Source organism: Pseudorca crassidens, chromosome 2 (genome assembly GCF_039906515.1).
Source record: "Pseudorca crassidens isolate mPseCra1 chromosome 2, mPseCra1.hap1, whole genome shotgun sequence".
NCBI lineage: Eukaryota > Metazoa > Chordata > Mammalia > Artiodactyla > Delphinidae > Pseudorca > Pseudorca crassidens.
In genome coordinates, this window is record NC_090297.1 from 25,618,231 (window position 1) to 25,637,951 (window position 19,721).

At 40.1% G+C, this 19,721-nt stretch overlaps 2 protein-coding genes across 7 annotated transcripts in view; one reads left to right on the forward strand and one right to left on the reverse strand.

The window, feature by feature from the left end:
* The window catches only part of ZBTB8OS (zinc finger and BTB domain containing 8 opposite strand), a 131,775-nt gene that overhangs the window by 83,587 nt on the left and 28,467 nt on the right, over positions 1–19,721 (reverse strand). The gene's annotated exons all lie outside the window — the stretch shown is intronic.
* ZBTB8A (zinc finger and BTB domain containing 8A) overlaps positions 1–19,721 on the forward strand; it is a 53,641-nt gene that overhangs the window by 27,275 nt on the left and 6,645 nt on the right. For both annotated transcript variants that reach the window (XM_067725296.1, XM_067725295.1), the window contains 2 exons: positions 12,572–13,392; positions 15,805–15,974. In XM_067725296.1, the coding sequence (XP_067581397.1) occupies positions 12,573–13,392; positions 15,805–15,974 (990 nt within the window). In that variant the 5' untranslated portion in view covers position 12,572. The remainder of the gene's footprint in view (positions 1–12,571; positions 13,393–15,804; positions 15,975–19,721) is intronic.

The following is a 19,721-nucleotide window of genomic DNA, read 5'->3' on the forward strand; positions in this document are numbered from 1 at the left end:
TGGGAAATGTCATTTGCAGAATTCCAATTACATCAGTAGAGAGTAGAGTAGAGCATGGCGGGTGTTGAACTGAGAGACAACAGGTAAATGACCAATATAGTCCACCCTCTTTGGCTACATGGCATCCACATATACCACTCTTCCCATATTTAAACTTCTAAACAAGTTCACGAGTCTGCTTTCCAGTATGCAACTATCCTTCATACAAACAATGACACCATCATCGTTTCCCCAAAATGGGTGACGTTCATTCTTCTTTTAGGTCAGTCATGATCAAATTTAGTGGAAGCATGCAATGTTTCCCTGGTGGCAACATTCCTATTTTGAGAGATAAGATCTTTGTAGGGACAGAAAGCAAGAATTCTGTAAGTGGGCTGTTAGAGGTAAAAGTGAAAGGAGGCACTGCCACTTTCATCCCTTGATTTCTAGAAGTGAGTATTCTAGTTATGGAAATAATAGCATCTATATTGGTCAGTGGCTAAAATTATATACCACATCCATTTGGATAGCACCCCGATCTCTCAGGGTATCATCTCTCTTATGGGGCCATAATGGAATATTCAGTTGGTTATTCCACCATTTTATCAGGTAAGATGCTTCGGGGTGATGGAGTATACAGCAAGCTTCGTGGTGGCTAGGGAAGGAGGCTGCCTGACATCCACAGAACAGGTCATCTGGTCTACCTGATTTCTGAGAGCCTCCTCTGCAATGGGTACCCTTTATTAAGCATTCACGTGAGACACTAACGTCTCTTACCCTGTGGCCATTCCAAGAGGTATTTCCACCTGCCTCTTTGCCCCATGCCTTTTGCTCACCAGTTCTTCTGTCTGGTTCTTTCTAAATCCTTAACTCTTTGGCCAACTTGTTAGCTACTGTCCATGAATCAGGGTAAAATCTATACCTGTGTCTATCTCTTTCTCTATGCAGAGTGGGCAACCAGATGCTCACTGGGGAGATTTTCCTTCCCAAAATCTTTCAGGGACACTTCTGATGGGATTTGTGATGTTTCAACTATCCACTTCCAGCTGATGCCGGCATATTGTGCAAAACCATCTCTAAATCGGCCTTAACTTTTTCTTCCTCAGTCAACTTGTTGTAGGGAGCTCACTTTGGAACCATATGTATGAGCTGAGGAAAGGCAGCAGTTACACTTCATCTCCCAAAGCACTGCCTTCAATAGGACTTCATCCTAAGCAAACACAGGTGATAAGGTAGGTAGGTAATCATAGTGCTACTACATCTCTATTTTCCATTGGCAGTAAGGCCATCACTCTGTTCAAGCTTAGAGGGTCTATTTCCTGGAAACTTTTCTGTCACCAACATTATATAGTCCTATCCAGAAAAATGGGAGTCATTCTAGATATTCCAGACAGAGATAATATAATACACGAAATTATCTTCCATAACATGTTATGGAAAAACCCAAATGAACTTTTTGGCCAACCCAATACAAGGGTGTGGGAAGGCCTAGAAGAACACAAATGAGGATGGGGTCTAGAGGAACAAAAAGAAAGAAGGAAATGATACTCAGAGGCGACAAGCTGCTAATCACAAGGGCTTAGAGTTCACCAGCCCTTAAAGCTGAGCCCACAAGCATATACTACTTGCTGGACCTTTGGAGACACAGTGTTAGATCTGCTGAAGAGTTGCCACCTCGATCAGAATTGGAACCACCAAAAAGATTCTGCATCTGCCTGAGCTGCTGTCCAGAATCCTCCCATCCTGCTACTATTACAACAAACACCAGCCACTGTGAGAGCTAGAAGCTGGAAATTTCTCTCTTCCCCTGGTCTTCTGATATCCATTATGACCCATTTAGCATATCCTACAGAAAGTTAACTGATGAAAGATCCTGCGTCATGAAGTTGCAGACTCTCAGCCCCAGACGCTACCCATGAGAACAGAGCAGAATACAAAAGGACAGTTGTTTGGCTTAAATAGGTAAGGAAGAGGTAAAAATTATCAGTACGGAAACCAAAATCCGTTTATGGGCTTAGTTATGAAAGCCCTGCTTCCTGACAAGAGCAAAAAACAAACTTATTCAGCCATAGATGGGTAGGTTAAGGAAAAATGGCAACTTCTTCTGCCTGTCACTTGCTATAGTCTAGCAATGAAACAGTTTCACCAGTACAAATCCACTGAATATTTATTGAGTATCTACTATGGTTTAAGCTCAGCTTATGTTATGATACTTTAATCTTGTGATTTGAGTGAAAAGTATAAATCAGAGTAGATTAAAAACCAGCTATACATTTTTACATTTAACTACTGTAATTCTACCACATTTCCCCCATCCTCGTCATTTTCACAAATAGTGATATTTTAGAGATCAACGGCATCTGTAATGAGCTCCCACGTCACTCCTTCTCTTAGATATCTGTACATTTTTTCAGTCTCTCTTCCTGTTGCAGAGAGGGTACCCTCTTCTCCCACCCCTCACTAATCCTTTCTAATAGTAACCATTTTAATGTGTTCTCAATCCCTTCCTGCTTCATCTGGAAGTTTATTTCTTCAGTTATTTTTTTTTCTAAAATATTCAGATTCTTCTTCAGTCTTAACCCCAGTTTCCTCCCTTATTCTCTTTCCCTTTACAGCAAAACTCTTTGAAAAGAGTTGTGTGTGCTTGTTTCTCTCATTCCATTCTCCCTTAAACCCACCCTAACACACACACACACACACACACACACACACACACACCACTGATAAATCCCAGTGGTCAACTCTTCAGTCCTCATCTTACCAAAACTAACAGAGTTGATCGCCCCTTCTTCCCTGAAACACTTTCTTCACCTCCAGGATGTTTCTTCCTATCTTTCTGGCTTTCCTCTCAGGTATCTTTTCTTGGTCCTCTTCATCTCTCGGTTCTCTAAATGTTGGAGTGCCAAGGACTTGTCTCTGTTCTCTGTAGCCTCCTCCTTTGGTAATCACATCTAATCTCATGACTGTAAATACCGTCTATATGCTGACGATTCCGAATTTTATATCCCCAGCCTGGACCTATTTCCTTAATGCTACTCATATATCCAGCTGCCCACTCTTTATTTCTTATTAGATAAATAACAGGAGATGTTAAACTTAATATGTCCAAAGTTGAGCTCCAGATACCAGCCCCTACAACCTGTTTCTCTCCCAGTCTTTCCCATTTCAAGAAATGGCAAGTCCCTTCTGCCAGTACTCAGGCCATAAAGCTTGGAGTCATCCTTGATTGTTCTCTTTCTCCTCCCTGCCATATGTGTGTTACCTAGATGTGTGTGTGTGTGTGTGTGTGTGTGTGTGTGTGTATGAACTGCCTTTTCCCTTTTATTTATTGGAATCTTTTCATTAAGCCCCTGGAACTCACTCTCAATCCTATCTTGAAATTATATTTTCAAGAGTATATAGCACTAAGAATTCAGCTGCCAACTTGGGGTACTTCACTTTAGGGATGAGTTGTGTGACTGCCCTTTGACACAGTCCATTGCTGAAGTCATTCCCCACAGCTCTCAGCCTTTTCAGAGGTCCTCTGTTGTTTCTTCTGCTTGTCAAAGGCAGTGCTCAAGTCTCTGCAGTCAGGAGAAGAAATTTTCCACTTTACTTTCACTGTTAACATCCCCCCACTCCCTATCAACTCTCAGCAAGGAGCCTGTTTAAATTTGTACAAAGTGACTGCAGTTTGCAACTCTTAACAATACTGATGCTCACTTCAAACGTCTACAGATTGCCTGGAAGGCAAATTCTTATTGAAACTTAAACTGAAAAAGAAAATCTGTTTCCCCCCCAAGGAATTAACTTTTTATTAAATCTTTTAAGAATAGAATTTGTGTTTATGTAACACTTTTATGTCTGAAAAAGAACTGGCAATGACTTGGACATCAATTAATCTTTCCTCTGTGAAGCCAACTTTGATTCCTTTCCGGATTAAGAATGGATTTTAAACACAAGTTGCACTAATAGATGAAAGTTACCAAAGAATTCAGAATCTTCAGATATAACATAAATTGGGATTCTTTGGTTACAAGTTAAAAGGAAAGCCAACTCAAATTGGCTTAAGGAAAAGGACATTTATTGGCTCAAATAACTGAAAAGTCCAAGGATAGATACAGCCTAAGCCGTGACTGGGTCTAGGGCTGGGGTTAGCAAAAGGAGCCTGTGTCTGTTTTTGTAAATAAAGATTTACTGGAACACAGCCATGCCCATTCCTTCTCATATTGTCTAGATGCTTTTGTGCTGTGACTTGAGCAATATAGTGGTGAAGTTGAGTAGTTGTGAGAGAGATCTATGGCCCACTACAATGTGTGGTTTTTTTCCCCCAAACCAAGCAATTCTCCCAACACTAACTCAACTCAATTCTGGTACTATCTACCTGGAGATAGCATCAGATTCCATAGGTTAAGAGCTCAATCCCACAAGACTGCCTCCATTTCAGATGCCAATCACAAGTCAGGTTGTTACCTGTGCGTCTGACCAACTGGTTATAAAGGTTCCCAGGACCCCCTCCTTGGTTAATTTGCTGGAGTGGCTTACAGAACTCAGGAAACCAGTTTACTTACTAGACTACTGGTTCATTACAAAGTGTGTTAAAGGATATGAACCAACAGCTGGATGAAGAGATACATAGGGCAAGATGCTGAATCCAGGAGCTTCTGTCCCTGTGGAGTTTAGGGCTGGCAAGTGGATGAGTTCTCTTTCACCAACCTGGAAGCTCAGAACCTGTCTTTTTTGGGTTTTTATGGAGGCTTCATTACATAGGCACAATTGATTAAATCATTGGCCATTGGTGATTGATTCAACCTCCAGCCTCTCTCTCCAGAGGTCATGAGGTGAGACTCTGAGTTCCAACCCTCTAATCTAATTAATCTAATCCACTGATTGGTTTCCCTGGCAACCTCCTCCAATCTTTAGGGGACTTCTGAAAGTCACCTTATTAACATAAACTCAGTTATGGTTGAAAGGGGCTTTTCATAATAACAAGATGTCCATTTCACCTTTCTGGCTCTGATGCGATTTCAGGAACTGAGGACAAAAGACCAAATATTATAACAAAAGATGTTCCTATTGCTCTTACTGCTTAGGAAATGCCAAGGGTTTGGGGAGCTGTGAGCTAGGAACCATGGACAAACTCCAAAATATATATTTATTATAAATCACATTCTCACACCCACAAGCCCTAAAATATTTCCTATCTGACCCTTTATAGAAATGAATGACCAGGACTTCCCTGGCGGTCCAGTGGTTAAGACTCCACACTTCCAATGCAGGGGATGCAGGTTCTTCCTGGTCGGGGAACTAAGATCCCACATGCCGTGTTGCACAGCGCAAACACCTCTGGTCTAGGGAAAAATGATGTTGATAGGATCTGGCCTTTCTGTTTCTTTGCTCTGCTTTCCTCAGTGTTGGTCCTTTCTCATGTAGGCTCTCTCCTCATGGTGGCAGAAAATCTACTATAGCTCCAGGCTCACATCCTCATAAGAGTGGTCTTCTTTTCTGGTCGCTCCAATAAAAAATGCTAAGATTTGCTTTGATTGAACCTCTTTTTCTGGCCTTGTTTGACGTGTCCATCCCCAGACCAGTAGCTGGCCGTGGGAATGCAGTGCTCTGATTTGCCAGGTCTAGGTCACAAGTTGACCTCTGGAGTGATGAGTTGAGTCAATATCTCCCAAACCATAAGAACCAGAGAAGTGAAGGGGTGATCCTCTTAAGAAAAGTTGAGGAGTTATTACCAGAAAAAGGTACTGAGTGAGTAGGGGGAGCAGTAGGAATAGAATAATGAATAAACAGAAGGGAAATTACATAACAGACTGGTAAACAAAAGCGTCCACTGAAACAATTAGAGTAACAGTTTTTAAATAGCTACCGCTTCAGGGCTTCCCTGGTGGTCCAGTGGCAAAGAATCTGCCTTACAATGCAGGGAACGGGGGTTCCATCCCTGGTCAGGGAACTAAGATCCCACATGCCACAAGGCAACTAAGCCCGCATGTCACAACTACTGAGCTCACGTGCCTCAATGAGAGAGCCCGCGTGCTGCAAACTACAGAGCCCACGCGCCCTGGAGCCCGCGCAACACAACTAGAGAGAGAAAACCCACACACAACAACTAGGGAGAAGCCCGTGTGAGGCAACTAGAGAGAAGCCCACGCATCACGACGAAGAGCCCGCATGCCTCAACGAAGATCCCAAGTGCCGCAATGAAGACCCGACGCGGCCAAAAATAAATAAATAATAAATAAATAAATCTTTAAAAATTTTTATTTATTTTTGGCCACATTGGGTCTTCGTTGCTGCGCACGGGCTTTCTCTAGTTGCGGCGAGTGGGGGCTACTCTTCATTGTGGTGCACAGGCTTCTCACTGTGGTAGCTTCTCTTGTTGTGGAGCACGGGCTCTAGGCGTGCAGGCTTCAGTAGTTGTGGCACACAGGCTCAGTAGTTGTGGCACATAGGCTTAGTTGCTCTGCAGCATGTGGGATCTTCCTGGACCAGGGATTGAACCCGTGTCCCCTCCATTGGCAGGTGGATTCTTAACAACTGCGCAACCAGGGAAGTCCCTAAATATTATTCTTAATGGTAACATTTTAGCAGCATTTCCATTCAGCTGACAAAGCCTGCTATCCCATTCACTATAGCAATAAAACCTATAAGCAACAGAAATAAATCTAACAAAAAATGTGCAAGATCTTAAAGAAAATAAGGAAACATAACTGAAGTATATGAAAGAAGACCTGAGTGGCAAATTATACCATATTTATGGATGATAAGACTCAATATTATAAAGATGTGAGTTCTCCCATAATCTATAAATTCAATTCCAGAAAACAAATCCCTATAGGATATTTTTTAAGTGAAACTTGATAAGCTTATCCTAATTTTTATATAGAAGAACAAAGAGACAATCAGAATTTTTTTTTAAATATTTATTTATTTATTTCGGGTGCACCGGGTCTTAGCTGCGGCACACAGGATCTTCGTTGCAGTGTGCGGGATCTTTAGTTGCAGCATGTGAACTCTTAGTTGTGGCATGCATGCAGCATCTAGTTCCCCGACCAGAGATCGAAGCTGGGCCCCCTGAATTGGGAGCATGGAGTCTTACCCACTGGACCACCAGGGAAGTCCCCAGAATTTTTTTTTTTTAATGTTATTTGAAGAAGACCTAGGTGGGGGAACTCATTTTAGAGATTTAGTAATTAAAGCTGTGATGTGGGGCTTCCCTGGTGGCGCAGTGGTTGAGAGTCCGCCTGCCGATGCAGGGGACACGGGTTCGTGCCCCGGTCCGGGAAGATCCCACATGCTGCGAAGCAGCTGGGCCCGTGAGCCATGGCCGCTGAGGCTGCGCGTCCAGAGCCTGTGCTCCACAACGGGAGAGGCCACAGCAGTGAAAAGCCCACGTACCGCAAAAAAATAAAAAAAAGCTGTGACGTATTGGTGCAGAGAGATAGTCAAATTAAACTGAACAGACAGCTCAGAAACAGATCCATGAGTTTATGGAAACTAGATGAATAACAGAGGTAGCATTACAGATTAGTGGGGAAAGGATTTGCTGTTCAATAAGCAGTGCCAGAAAGATTCATTATCTATATGAAAAAAAATTAGAATACCATATGCAAAATCAATAGTAGATTAAAGCCCTAAAAGTGAAAAACAGAACTTTAAAAAATATCTTTATGTCCTTGAGATAGTGATTTCTTAAACAAGATAGAGAAAATACTTTGATTGATAAGTTGACTGTATTAAAACTGAAAGCTGCTTTTTAATGAAAACTATCTTTAATGGAGTTAAAAAGACAAACCACAGATGAGAGAAGATATCTGCAAGGCATATAACTGATAAAGGATTTGTATGTTGGGTATATAAAGGATACCTATAAATCAATACGAAAAAGATAATCCAGTTTTACAAATAAGAAAGGATATTGTGTAGATAACATTACTGGCCCCAGTTCATCACCCCCTACCAACATTCACACACTTTGTTGTATGACTTTGCAGTTCTTCTCACTAACAGACCAGAGGATATTTCTCCCTTTTGGCCATGTGATTTGCTTTGGTCTATTAGAATATGTGACAGTGTGGCAGTTACAAGCCTAAGCCTTAAGAGACCTCATGTATCTCCTCTTGGGCTTTTATACTTCAGCCATTGTTGTGAGAGGAAATTGTCTGGGCTGGCCTACTAGTCCCAGGAGGAAGATGTAAGACCACGTAATAACACAGCCACTTTAGACAAGCTGCCCCATCCAACCCAAAGGCACTAAGCTAAATAAATACTATTGTATAACATTGTTTTTGTGGTTAGCTGTTATTCAGTGTTACTTGACAACATTGTAATGAGCAAGGAAATTCACTTAATCATGGTCAACAAACATTAAAAGTTGTTCAGTCCATACAAATAAAAGCAATAGCATACCATTGCATATCCATAAGATTGGCAAAATTTAAAAGTCTGATAATATTAAGTGTTGGCAAAAATTGAGAAGTAGAAATTGATATATACCATTAGTGGGAGTGCACACCTAAAAAGCAGGTGACATGATTCTGGCCATTGAGTTGCAGGATGTGGCATCTGGAAGAACTTTTTTTTTTTTCCTGATAAAAAAGAAAATAAGACTGGGCTGGTAATTGCCTTTTGTCTTTTTGTCTTCTTCCTGCCAGGAATATGGACATGAGACTGCAGATGGGGCACTCATCTTGCAGCATGAGGTGTTTTAATTTCATTACTTATATTTTTCATATATTAAATTCATTTGATTCCTCTTCAAACGTACCTCTTCTTTTTTTTCCTTTTCTTATGGATAATAATAATAAAATAAAAGGAGAATAGCTAAAATTTGTGAAGTACTTACTACATGCCAAACACTGTTTTGAGTGGTATATGTACATCAACTCATTCAATCCTCACAATAATCCTATGAAATAAGTGCTATTTTTGGTTCCACTTTACAGATAAGGAAACAGCAATACAAAGGTTAAATACATTGCCCAGGTTCACACAGCTAGTTAAGTGATAGCACTAGAATTCCAATCAAGCTATCTGGTTCTAGTGTCTGTGCTCATAACTATGTGCTAGTCTACATCACCTTTTATCTTTGATCATTTTAAACATACTTATTTAATAGCCTATTAGAGTTTTGTACTATTTTTCTCAAATTCTTGGGGTTCTAATTCTCTGCTTGTTATGCCTGCTGATTCTTCTTTATAAAGAACAATTGCCTTGTGTATTTTAATATTTTTGACTCATTCATTCAACAGCATTGATTGAGCAGCTGTTGTTTGCTCAAGTGCTGTTCAAGGAGCTGGGAATATATAAGTAAACAAAACAGGCAAACTGTGCTCTCTTGGACCTTAAATTCTAGTAGGAGAAAACAAAGAGTAAATGAGAAAGGGGACGGAGAGTGGGAGGAGGTGCTTACATGGAATGGTAAAGGGGGCTTCCCTGGTGGTGCAGTGGTTAAGAATCCACCTGCCAATGCAGGGGACACGGGTCTGGGAAGATCCCACATGCCACGGAGCAACTAAGCGCGTGCACCACAACTACTGAGCCTGCACTCTAGAGCCCGTGCTCCACAACAAGAGAAGCCACCACAGTAAGCCTGCGCACTGCAACGAAGAGTAGCCCCTGCTTGCCTCAACTAGAGAAAGCCCGCGCACAGCAACGAAGACCCAACGCAGCCAAAAATTAACTAATTAATTAATTTTAAAAGAATGGTAAAGGAAAGCCTTTATTTAAATTAATTTATTTTAATTAATTAATTTTTTAAAAAGAACGGTAATGGGAGAAGAAATCTTCTCCCTTCATTCTTCACCTGGCTAATGGTAAAGGAAATGGTAAAGGATAAGGTGACATTTGAGCAGAGTCCTAGAAAATGTGAGAATGTGAGCTATGTGTATATCTGGAGGAAGCATTTCCAAGCAGAAGGCATAGGAAGTACAAGGCTGCATGACAGGAACATGCCTTGAATGTTTGGGAACAAGCAGAGGTCTTTGGAGCTGGAATGCAGTGTGTGAGGGGTAGAGCAGAAGGGATGCGGGCAGAGAGGTTCCAGGAGGGGCAGGATGCAGATGGTGTAGGTCATGAGAAGAACTTTGGGGTTGGGTGGGGAACCTTTCTTTGGAGAGTTTTGTGCAGAGGGGTAACATGATTTCACTCGTGTTTCAGAAGCGTCACCATGGCTGCTGTATTCAGACTAGACTGAAGTTGCAAGGAGACTAATTAGGAGGCTGTTGATAATAGGTGATGGAGTGAAGTGGTAACAGCAGTAGCACAGAAGTGGTAGGATTTTGGATTTGTTTTGAAGGTAAAGCTGACAACACACAGTCAAAGATGACTCTTCATGTTTTTGGTCTAAATAAGTGGAATGGAGTTACCATTTCCTGAGATGGATAGGACTATAGGAAAGGCAGGTTTAAGATGAGGATGAATGAAGAGTGGTTTGGGATCTGTTGAGCTCAGGATGCCTATTAAACATCTAAGTGGAGATGCAGATAAACAGATAATTTGAGTCTGAGGTTCAGGGAAGAGGTCAGGGGCTAGATATGTAAAATGGTATTTAAAGCTATGAGACTGGATGGGCTCACCTAGGGAATGATATAAGTAGAGGAGAGGTCTGAGCTCTGAGGCCCGCGACATTCCAGCTGTAGGGGAGAAAAAATTTTCCTTGACCTTCTTCCGGGCTGTGTCTGAAAATCAAACTAACAGATTAGCAGGAGAAATGCATACAAACTTACTCAATATAAATTTTACATGACACAGAAGGCTGCATAAGGAAATGAAGGCCCGAAGAGACAGACCTGAGTATTTTTATGCTAGGCTTGGTGAAGAGTGGAGAGTCGTGGAAGAATGTGGTAGAATAAGGAGTAAGAGGTAAGGTTAGAAAACTGGGGCACACCCAGCAAAGCCTGTTTGTTCAGAGTCTTCTCAGCGTCCCTTTGTCTTCTGAGATAAGGAGGCTCCTTTCCTCTGGGTGTAGGGTGGACACCTCTCACCTGAGGGTTTTGTGATCTGTTGCAGTGGAAAAGGGAGGGGGTGTCAGAGTGACCTTCCTGCTTCTGCTGTTCACTCAGACTCCTTCAGTTCAAAATACTCAATATGCCAAGGTGCCATCTTGGGGGGTAGCATGTCCTGAATCCCAAAGCACTTAGAGATTAGACAAGGAAGAGCCAGGAGAGGAGACTGAGGAGTGAGCAGTAGAAGAACCATGAAGGAGTGGTGTCCTGGCAGCCAAGTAAGTGCAACAAGTGTTTGAAAGGATGAAAAGAGTGATCCACTGTGTCAGTAAAATGAGGACAAAGAAGTGACCATTGGATTTGACAACATGCAGGTTACTAATGATCTTTCAAAAAATGGGTTTTGATGGATGGGGATGGAAACCTGATTAGAATGGGAGAAGTGAAGATAGCAAATGAAAAAACCAAGACAAAAAACTCCTTCAATGAACTGTGTGTAAAGGGAGCAGAGAAATGGAGTTGTAGCCAGAAATAGATGTGAAATCAAGGGGAGTTTTAAAGATAGGCCATATTAGACATCATGGTGGTACAATATTGGAAATGATCCACTCTGTACAGAGACGGGAATGACTGAGTTCAGTTTAAGCAGAGCTTATTTCCCACCTGGCCTGGGTTCTGAGAGCTTCCCTCCTGAGCAGTTTGGCATTTGCTTCTGCAAGGTGTCCCCACAGACACCACCAGCCCAGGACTAATTCTCATGGTAATTTTTTAGTTTAAGGTTTCCCACACCAAGCAGGTAAAATAAATTTGGACTCCAGAACTTCACAAAGCACAACCTTGGGTTTGATATCTCACCTAGGGATTTTTTTCTTCCCAACTAAGGCCCTACAAAGACAAACTTTCTTTGCCTTTTCCCTGGACTTCGGGGCAAAGTTTACTAGTCCTTTTTCATTACGGTTGAATCCTTAGAGAGTTCCAGTTTCTGTTACTGATAAAAACCGGAGCCCATGTTGCTGCCCCAGCAGCTCAGCCATACAGTTTAAAGCCTTGGCAGTATTTAGCCAGCATCTCTAGAGATTTGTGACAGCAAAGTTTCAGCACTTTCTAGACCACCATTTTGCTGGAATCAGAAATCTTCTCCCTTCATTCTTCACCTGGCTAATTCCTAGTCATCTTTGAGGTCTCAGCTTAAATGTGACTTCTTGGAGAGGTATTCCCTAACCCTCTCCATCCCAATCTAAACTAGTTCACCTTTTTATACTAAGAGCACGCTCCTTCTGTCTTAGCACTTAACTTGTCATTTATAACTTCATATGAGTATTTGTTTCAAGCTGGTACCCGGCTAGATTAAAAACTACATGGAGGCAAGAATCAAGCCTGTTTAGTTCACCATATATAGCAGAAGGCCTGATTTATAGAAGATGCTCAATCAGGTTCAGTGACTGAACAAATAATTGTCTAAAAATGTAATAACTAACTAAGAGTAGAGTCTTACATGATATCCTGAAACCCATTATCTTCTGTGTCTTGGAGACGATATTCTCTAAGGAGAAAGTGTTTTTACTGGAAAAAGGACAGAGGTTTCTGACTGTCATTTTACTTGACTCAGAGAAGCAGTGTTACTCCGATTTTTGGTAACCACTGTTTCTTTTCCTCTTTAGAATGGAGATCTCCTCTCATCAGTCTCACCTCCTGCAACAACTGAATGAGCAGCGCAGGCAGGATGTATTTTGTGACTGCAGTATTCTGGTTGAAGGAAAGGTCTTTAAAGCCCATCGAAATGTATTATTTGCTAGTAGCGGCTACTTTAAAATGCTTCTTTCCCAGAACTCCAAGGAGACAAGTCAGCCAACCACAGCAACGTTTCAGGCTTTCTCCCCTGACACTTTTACAGTTATCCTGGACTTTGTCTATTCCGGCAAGCTCTCTCTCACAGGTCAGAATGTCATAGAAGTGATGTCCGCTGCTAGCTTCCTTCAGATGACAGATGTCATTAGTGTATGTAAGACCTTTATTAAATCTTCATTAGACATTAGTGAAAAAGAAAAGGATCGCTATTTCAGCCTTTCGGATAAAAATGCCAGTTCTGATGGTATAGAACGCTCCTCTTTTTATAGCGGTGGCTGGCAAGATGAAAGCAGTTCTCCACATTCTCACCTAAGCCCAGATCAAGGAACAGGTATAAGTGGGAAATCTTGGAGTAAGTATAATTACCATCCAGCCTCCCAAAGGAATACTCAACAGCCTCTGGCCAAGCATGAACAAAGGAAAGATTCCATTAAAAAATCCAAACATTTGAGGTTGTCACAGCCTTCTGAAATGGCTCATTATAAGTCAAGCAAACGAGAAGCACGAACATCTGATTCTTCCAGCCACATCTCGCAATCTGAAGAACAGGCACAAATGGATGCGGAAATGGACTCTACTCCTGTTGGCTATCAGTATGGTCAAGGATCCGATGTCACATCAAGAAGTTTTCCAGGTACCCAGAAAGAGAATCAGTCCCCTCAGTCAGGTTCCAAGACTCTGATGTAAATCAATCCTATCTCAACATGCCCTTACTTTTAGGTGTTATGGGAAGTTGAAACAAGTGATTTTTTTTTAAGTCATACTTCTCTAATGAAATCTATGCATAAAACACAAATTTTAAAAATTATAATACTGGATAAATTTAATGAAGTCAAAACAATAGAGTTCTGAGGGTCAGAAACCCATGAATTTCGAAACCTGCTTATCTGTGGGCAATTAGATTACTGTTAAATGTAAAGCTCTTTTGTAAAGTGGTTCAATCCTTAAGACACATATTTTCACTTTATTTTTTAAAATTTTATATTGGAGTATAGTTGATTAACAATGTTGTGTTAGTTTCAGGTGTACAGCACACTTTGCTGTACAGTTATACATCATATTCAGTTATATATCATATTTTCACTTTAAATAGTTTACTTTTTTTTTTTTGCGGTACGCGGGCCTCTCACTGTTATGGCCTCTCCCGTTGCGGAGCACAGGCTCCGGACGCGCAGGCTCAGCGGCCATGGCTCACAGGCCCAGCCGCTCCGCAGCATGTGGGATCTTCCCGGACCGGGGCACGAACCCATGTCCCCTGCATCGGCAGGCGGACTCTCAACCACTGCGCCACCAGCGAAGCCCTACTTTTTTTTCTGAGTATTCACTCAGGAGCAGTATTTTTATACAGAAAAGTTAAATAGAGCAACCATACATATTGGTAAAGGTTCACAGACCCAGTATCGAAAAGAAATTAAACTAAATCTGATTTTATTAAGATATAAATACATAATTTTAAAAAACTTAACTAATACAACATATAATATTGATACTGTATCTCTGTACCACCATGAGGCATCTCATTTTTATCATAGTAGTAAAATGCAGAGATATTATTGGAGGCTGATAGTTTCAAAGTAGAGAACAGAGATTAGAAATGTATATCATCCAGTTCCCCCCACCAATTAATCAGTTAGCAAATTTGCTTAATATTTTACATGTGAATTTAAAGAAAAATTATGATAAAATTAAACTCTTGCAGAGTATAAGATTTAGATGACAATTATACTCCAATAAGGATGTTAAAAAAAGAAAAAAAGATTTAGTTGATATATTTAAGTTTTTTAATTTTAGAAAATTTCCAAGTATATATAAAAGTAGAGTAGTCTAATTAACCGCCATGCACCCGTTACCCAGTCCCACTCATGACCAGTCTTGTTTCATTTGTACCTCTGCCCCCGACCACTCCCATTTTTAAGCAAATCTCAGACATCATGTTTTCATGTGTAAATATTTCAGAATGTGTCCCTAAAATATAGTCTTAGAAAAAAAACTACAATACCATTATTATCATACCTAAACAAAATTAACAAGTCCTTAATATCACTAAAAGCCAATCAATATTCACATTTCCCTGGTTATGTAAATTTGAAAATAATTTGGTTATAGATAACATATTTAAAAGTAATAGGCAACCTGATTGATTTTTACTAATCACATTTTCCTGTAGGATACTAACATGAAAATACATGAAACTGTATCATATTATAAAAGCTTTCTGAAAATGCTGAGGCACTCTACCATTGACCAAGGCAGACAGAAATAACAGCAAAAATGGGAAATTTCTGTTGCATTTTAAAACAGCAACAAAGTTATCCTTTCTTGGGCTTTGCACTTTTGTAACTCTAGGTTATTTAAATCTAACTTCAATAATGAACAGCTGAACTTAACTGCTGTTAAATTGAGAAGGTTTGCCTCCAACCACAACTAACATTTTGAATATGTGTGAGTTTTAAAACAAACGATTAAAGATCCTTGACACTTTTTAACCTTTAAAAGAAAAGCAGTACAGCTGTATGAAAAGTAAGAGCAAGGGGGTTCAGACATCTGGTGTGTGTGCTTGGCTGCGGAGCCAATGGGGTGAAGCTACCATCTGTGGGATTATGACTGAATGCCTGCGAGTCAGATTCCTGCCCAGGTGGAACGATTAAAAAGATTTTTTTAAAGAAAAGTTAAGAGCGGGGGGCGGGGGTGATAAACCCATGTAAATAAAACAAGTTACTTAAAAGCGTAAAGACCCTGGATTGTGTCTGTAGTTTTAAAATCTAGTAGTACTACTTCTTTACTTAAATCTAGTGACTCTATGCCATTAAATAAAAAGATGAGTGGGGCAGTCTAAATCTACCCAGGCTTTGTAAATATATCAAATCCTGAAGGTACGGTTCTATACTTAGGATTACACTGACAATCTAGTCTTTATAAAATTTCTTCCTTCTCCTTGTTGCCTACCTTTCCGAGATTGGACTCTCCAGCCCCTTTTGGATTCTTGATGTTATCAGAACGGTGATTATGAACTTTCCGGTGACTTAATCAAACTGTCTCTTGACAGATGACCTGCCCAGGATGAGGTTCAAGTGCCCGTACTGCACACATGTGGTGAAGCGGAAGGCAGACCTCAAGCGCCACCTTCGTTGTCACACAGGAGAAAGGCCCTATCCCTGTCAAGCTTGTGGGAAAAGATTTAGCCGGCTAGACCATCTAAGTAGCCATTTTCGAACAGTATGTATATGATTTTTCATCATTTTACTTTTTAGGAAGTACATGCATTTATCTGCTTTAGGATAATCTAGTTCACTGAGGAAAATCTTTTCACACAACTATGCAATATTAAACAATTTTTCCAATTTAATGTTTTACTTTGCACATAATGCATAATTTTATATATTTTAAATTTTTATTTATTTTTGGCTGTGTTGGGTCTTTCGTTGCTGCACATGGGCTTTCTCTAGTTGCGGCGAGCAGGGGCTACTCTTCTTTGCAGTGCGCGCTTCTCATCGTCGTGGATTCTCTTGTGGAGCACAGGCTCTAGAGCGCAGGCTCAGTAGTTATGGTGCACGGGCTTAGCTGCTCCACAGCATGTGGGATCTTCCCAGACCAGTGCTCAAACCCTTGTCCCTTGCATTGGCAGGCAGATTCTTAACCACTGCGCCACCAGGGAAGCCCCATATTTTTTAAAATAGGTTTTTTTTCTCCTCTGAAACCTTGAAATAAGAGATATTCTTTTGAATATCCATTTCAATTCACTTAAAATCTATTATTTTTATATCCCGGTTTTTTCAGAGCCAAAGACAATGTAAACTATTAAAATGTTTAAAACTTTTTAAATGTCTATGTCAGAATCACCACTTCAGATATTAAGCATCTGCTAGTGATTCTTGAATCCTTATCTGGTAGGTTGTCAGTCTAGTTTCTGCTGTCTGACCTCTCTCCACTACAGCCTCTTTCTAGTGTCTTTCCAGTTTCTCTGGTCTCCTGAAGGAATGGAGTGAGATGGGCAATAGGGCGACTCTCAAATCAAGGACTGGACTGTCAGCAGTCAGAAAAATCTCAGGGAATTTTCTATTCAGTGCTCTGGTGGTTTAATAAGGTAGTGATGGGACTTCCCTGGTGACATTGGTAGTGACATTGGAATTATTCTGCTGTTCATCTTGCAGCAAAAATTTTTTCCAAAATTGATGTTCTATTACCCATACTTTTATTTCATTTATACGAGCTCCTTTTAATTTGGAAGGGTATTGGTCACTTGATGCATTGCTTTCTAGGGATTCATCCAACAAATATATATTGAGCACCTACTATGTGCCAGACCCTTTTCTAAGAGCTAGGTATACGGCAGTGAGCAAAACAAACTCTCTGCCTTCATTAATCTCTGAAGCTAATTTAAAAGTTAAAATAACCTTTTATTATTACAAAAGCAATAAGTATGCATTATAAAAACTACGAAAATAGACGTAAGAATAAGAAAATTAAAATATCATATTTTTACCACCCAGATATTACCATTCTTAACACTTTATCATGTGCATTTATTTTTTTTAACCAAAATGATATCATACTGTATATGCTATTTTGTAACCTGCTTTCTTTTTTTGTTTTTAGATTTATTTATTTTTTTCATTTATTTTTGGCTGCATTGGGTCTTTGTTGGTGCACGTGGGCTTTCTCTTGTTGCGGCGAGCGGGGGCTACTCTTCCTTGCGGTGCACGGGCTTCTCATTGCGGTGGCTTCTCTTGTTGTACAGCACGGGCTCTAGGCGTGCAGGCTTCAGTAGTTGTGGCACACGGGCTCAGTAATTGTGGTTCGTGGGCTCTAGAGTGCAGGATCAGTAGCTGTGGCGCACGGGCTCAGTTGCTCCGCGGTATGTGGGGTCTTCCCAGACCAGGGCTCAAACCCGTGTCCCCTCCATTAGCAGGCGGATTCTTAACCACTGCGCCACCAGGGAGGCCCCTGTAACCTGCCTTCTTTAGTGAATAATCTCTACCTTTCCATCTCAATAAAATTTTATGTGTTACACAGTTCAAATTTACCTATAGTTTCCTAAAATACCACTTATAGCTGGTGTGTCCAAGCCAGAATCCAATCCAGAACTCATCTCATTGTTAGATCCCTTAAATATGTTTTTGAGCTAGCATAGTTCCCTACCCGGCCCTGCCACCCTCCCCCACCTTTTTAAAAATAACATTGACTTACTGAAGATATTGAGCCAATTGTTTTACAAAATATCCTACCTCTGGATTTCTCTGCTTGCTTCTACATGGTGTCATCTTTAGCTTGTTCTTTTATCACCCCCTGCATTTTCCGAAAACGGGAAGTTTTATCTAGAGGCTTAATGGATTCAAGTTAAATACTTTCATCAAAGACAAAATTGTATGTTTCATATTGTGTCACATTAGGAGACACATCGTATCTGGTGGACCCATCATTCATGTTGTTACAATTGATCACTGGATTAGGGTGATGATACTATGATCCCACCATTGCATTGTAATTAGAAAGGAATCTCTGTGTAACTATTTTGGTATTATATGACTATCCATTTCCCCATGAACTATTCATTTAATAGTATTAATACCAATTGGTAATCTCTGTCCAAATTATTAATTTTACTTGGAGTTGTGGAATGATTTACTAGTATTACCCTTCCTTCTATATTATTAGCTGGAATTCTATAAAGTAAAGCTTTCCTTCATCACCTGGGGCTATTTGGTTACTTTGAAATAGGGTTCCTAAAGGAGAAGCAAGATAAATGTTTAATTATTTCCCTTTAACCACCAATTTTCAAAGTGAAGAGTGATTTAATAGTCGTCTCAAATGGTACATGAGTTTTTTCTGGCTTTGTTTTTTTAAATAGCATATGTTCTCATGAATTTTCATTGGTTCATTATGTTTGGATCCATAACAATTATTATTTTTTTGATACTCAAAATTTCAAATTTGTGCAGTGGGGACCTTTGAAGCTGGCTCTTGTGTCCTTTTGTCACAACTCCATTAAATTTTCAGTGCTCTTGTTCTCTGGCTCCAAAAGAGCCCTAGGCTCATCTTGTACTTCCCCCGCCACAAAACTGGAATCAGCCATTTCTCAAAGGAGCTTTGGTACCTCTTAGCGGGGAATGAAATTAGAAACCAAAATTTGGACACCCAGGGTGCTCATTGTTATTAGGGTATCCTTTTTAGATTGTTTCTGAGCTAGAAGGTATATATTTTTAAAATAGTGAGTTCATGATGATATTTTCAGTTTTAACATTACAGTGTTTCACTTAATTTCTTTGTCTTCGTAACTGTATTGGATTTGGAGGGGGATGAACATGAATCTGTGTCAGAACTTTGTAATAAAAACAGTGCCACATAGGATAACCATAATACTGATTCTATCTCAGGAGAAATAAAGGTACACTCAAATTATGTACTTTCAACATTTACTGATTAATATGTCAGTGGTTAAGCAGAAGATAATAACTGTACTGAGTGGTAGTCCCATACATTTTCTTAGATATTTTACCAGACTGCTTTAGTTCTCTTGGGTTTTTTGACTATTTGTGTTTGGTGGCCCACTTTCATACCATTCTGACATTATCTAAATGAATATACCATAAACATTAATTCAGCATATATAGTTAATTATATGTAATAATTTTTAGATTAGAATCTATAATCTATTGCTCTGACAGCTATTGAACAAAGTTACTAACTATAATATACAATTATTCATCAATTACAACTTCTTCCCAAAGCATTTCACACATATTAACTCATTTGGTCCACACAACCTGAGTTGTATCCCTATTAGTAATAACGGAGCAGTTAGGAATAATAATAGACTGATATGTAGCAGAACCACCATAGTGGTTGTTAATAACCAGTGTCCATTCTGATAGTCAGGCTTCTGTTCTGTTTGGGTGGTGCCCATACCTTACCAGTTGTTAAATATTTTGACAGTCACCCTGGAAGCAGGTTTATAATGTTTTA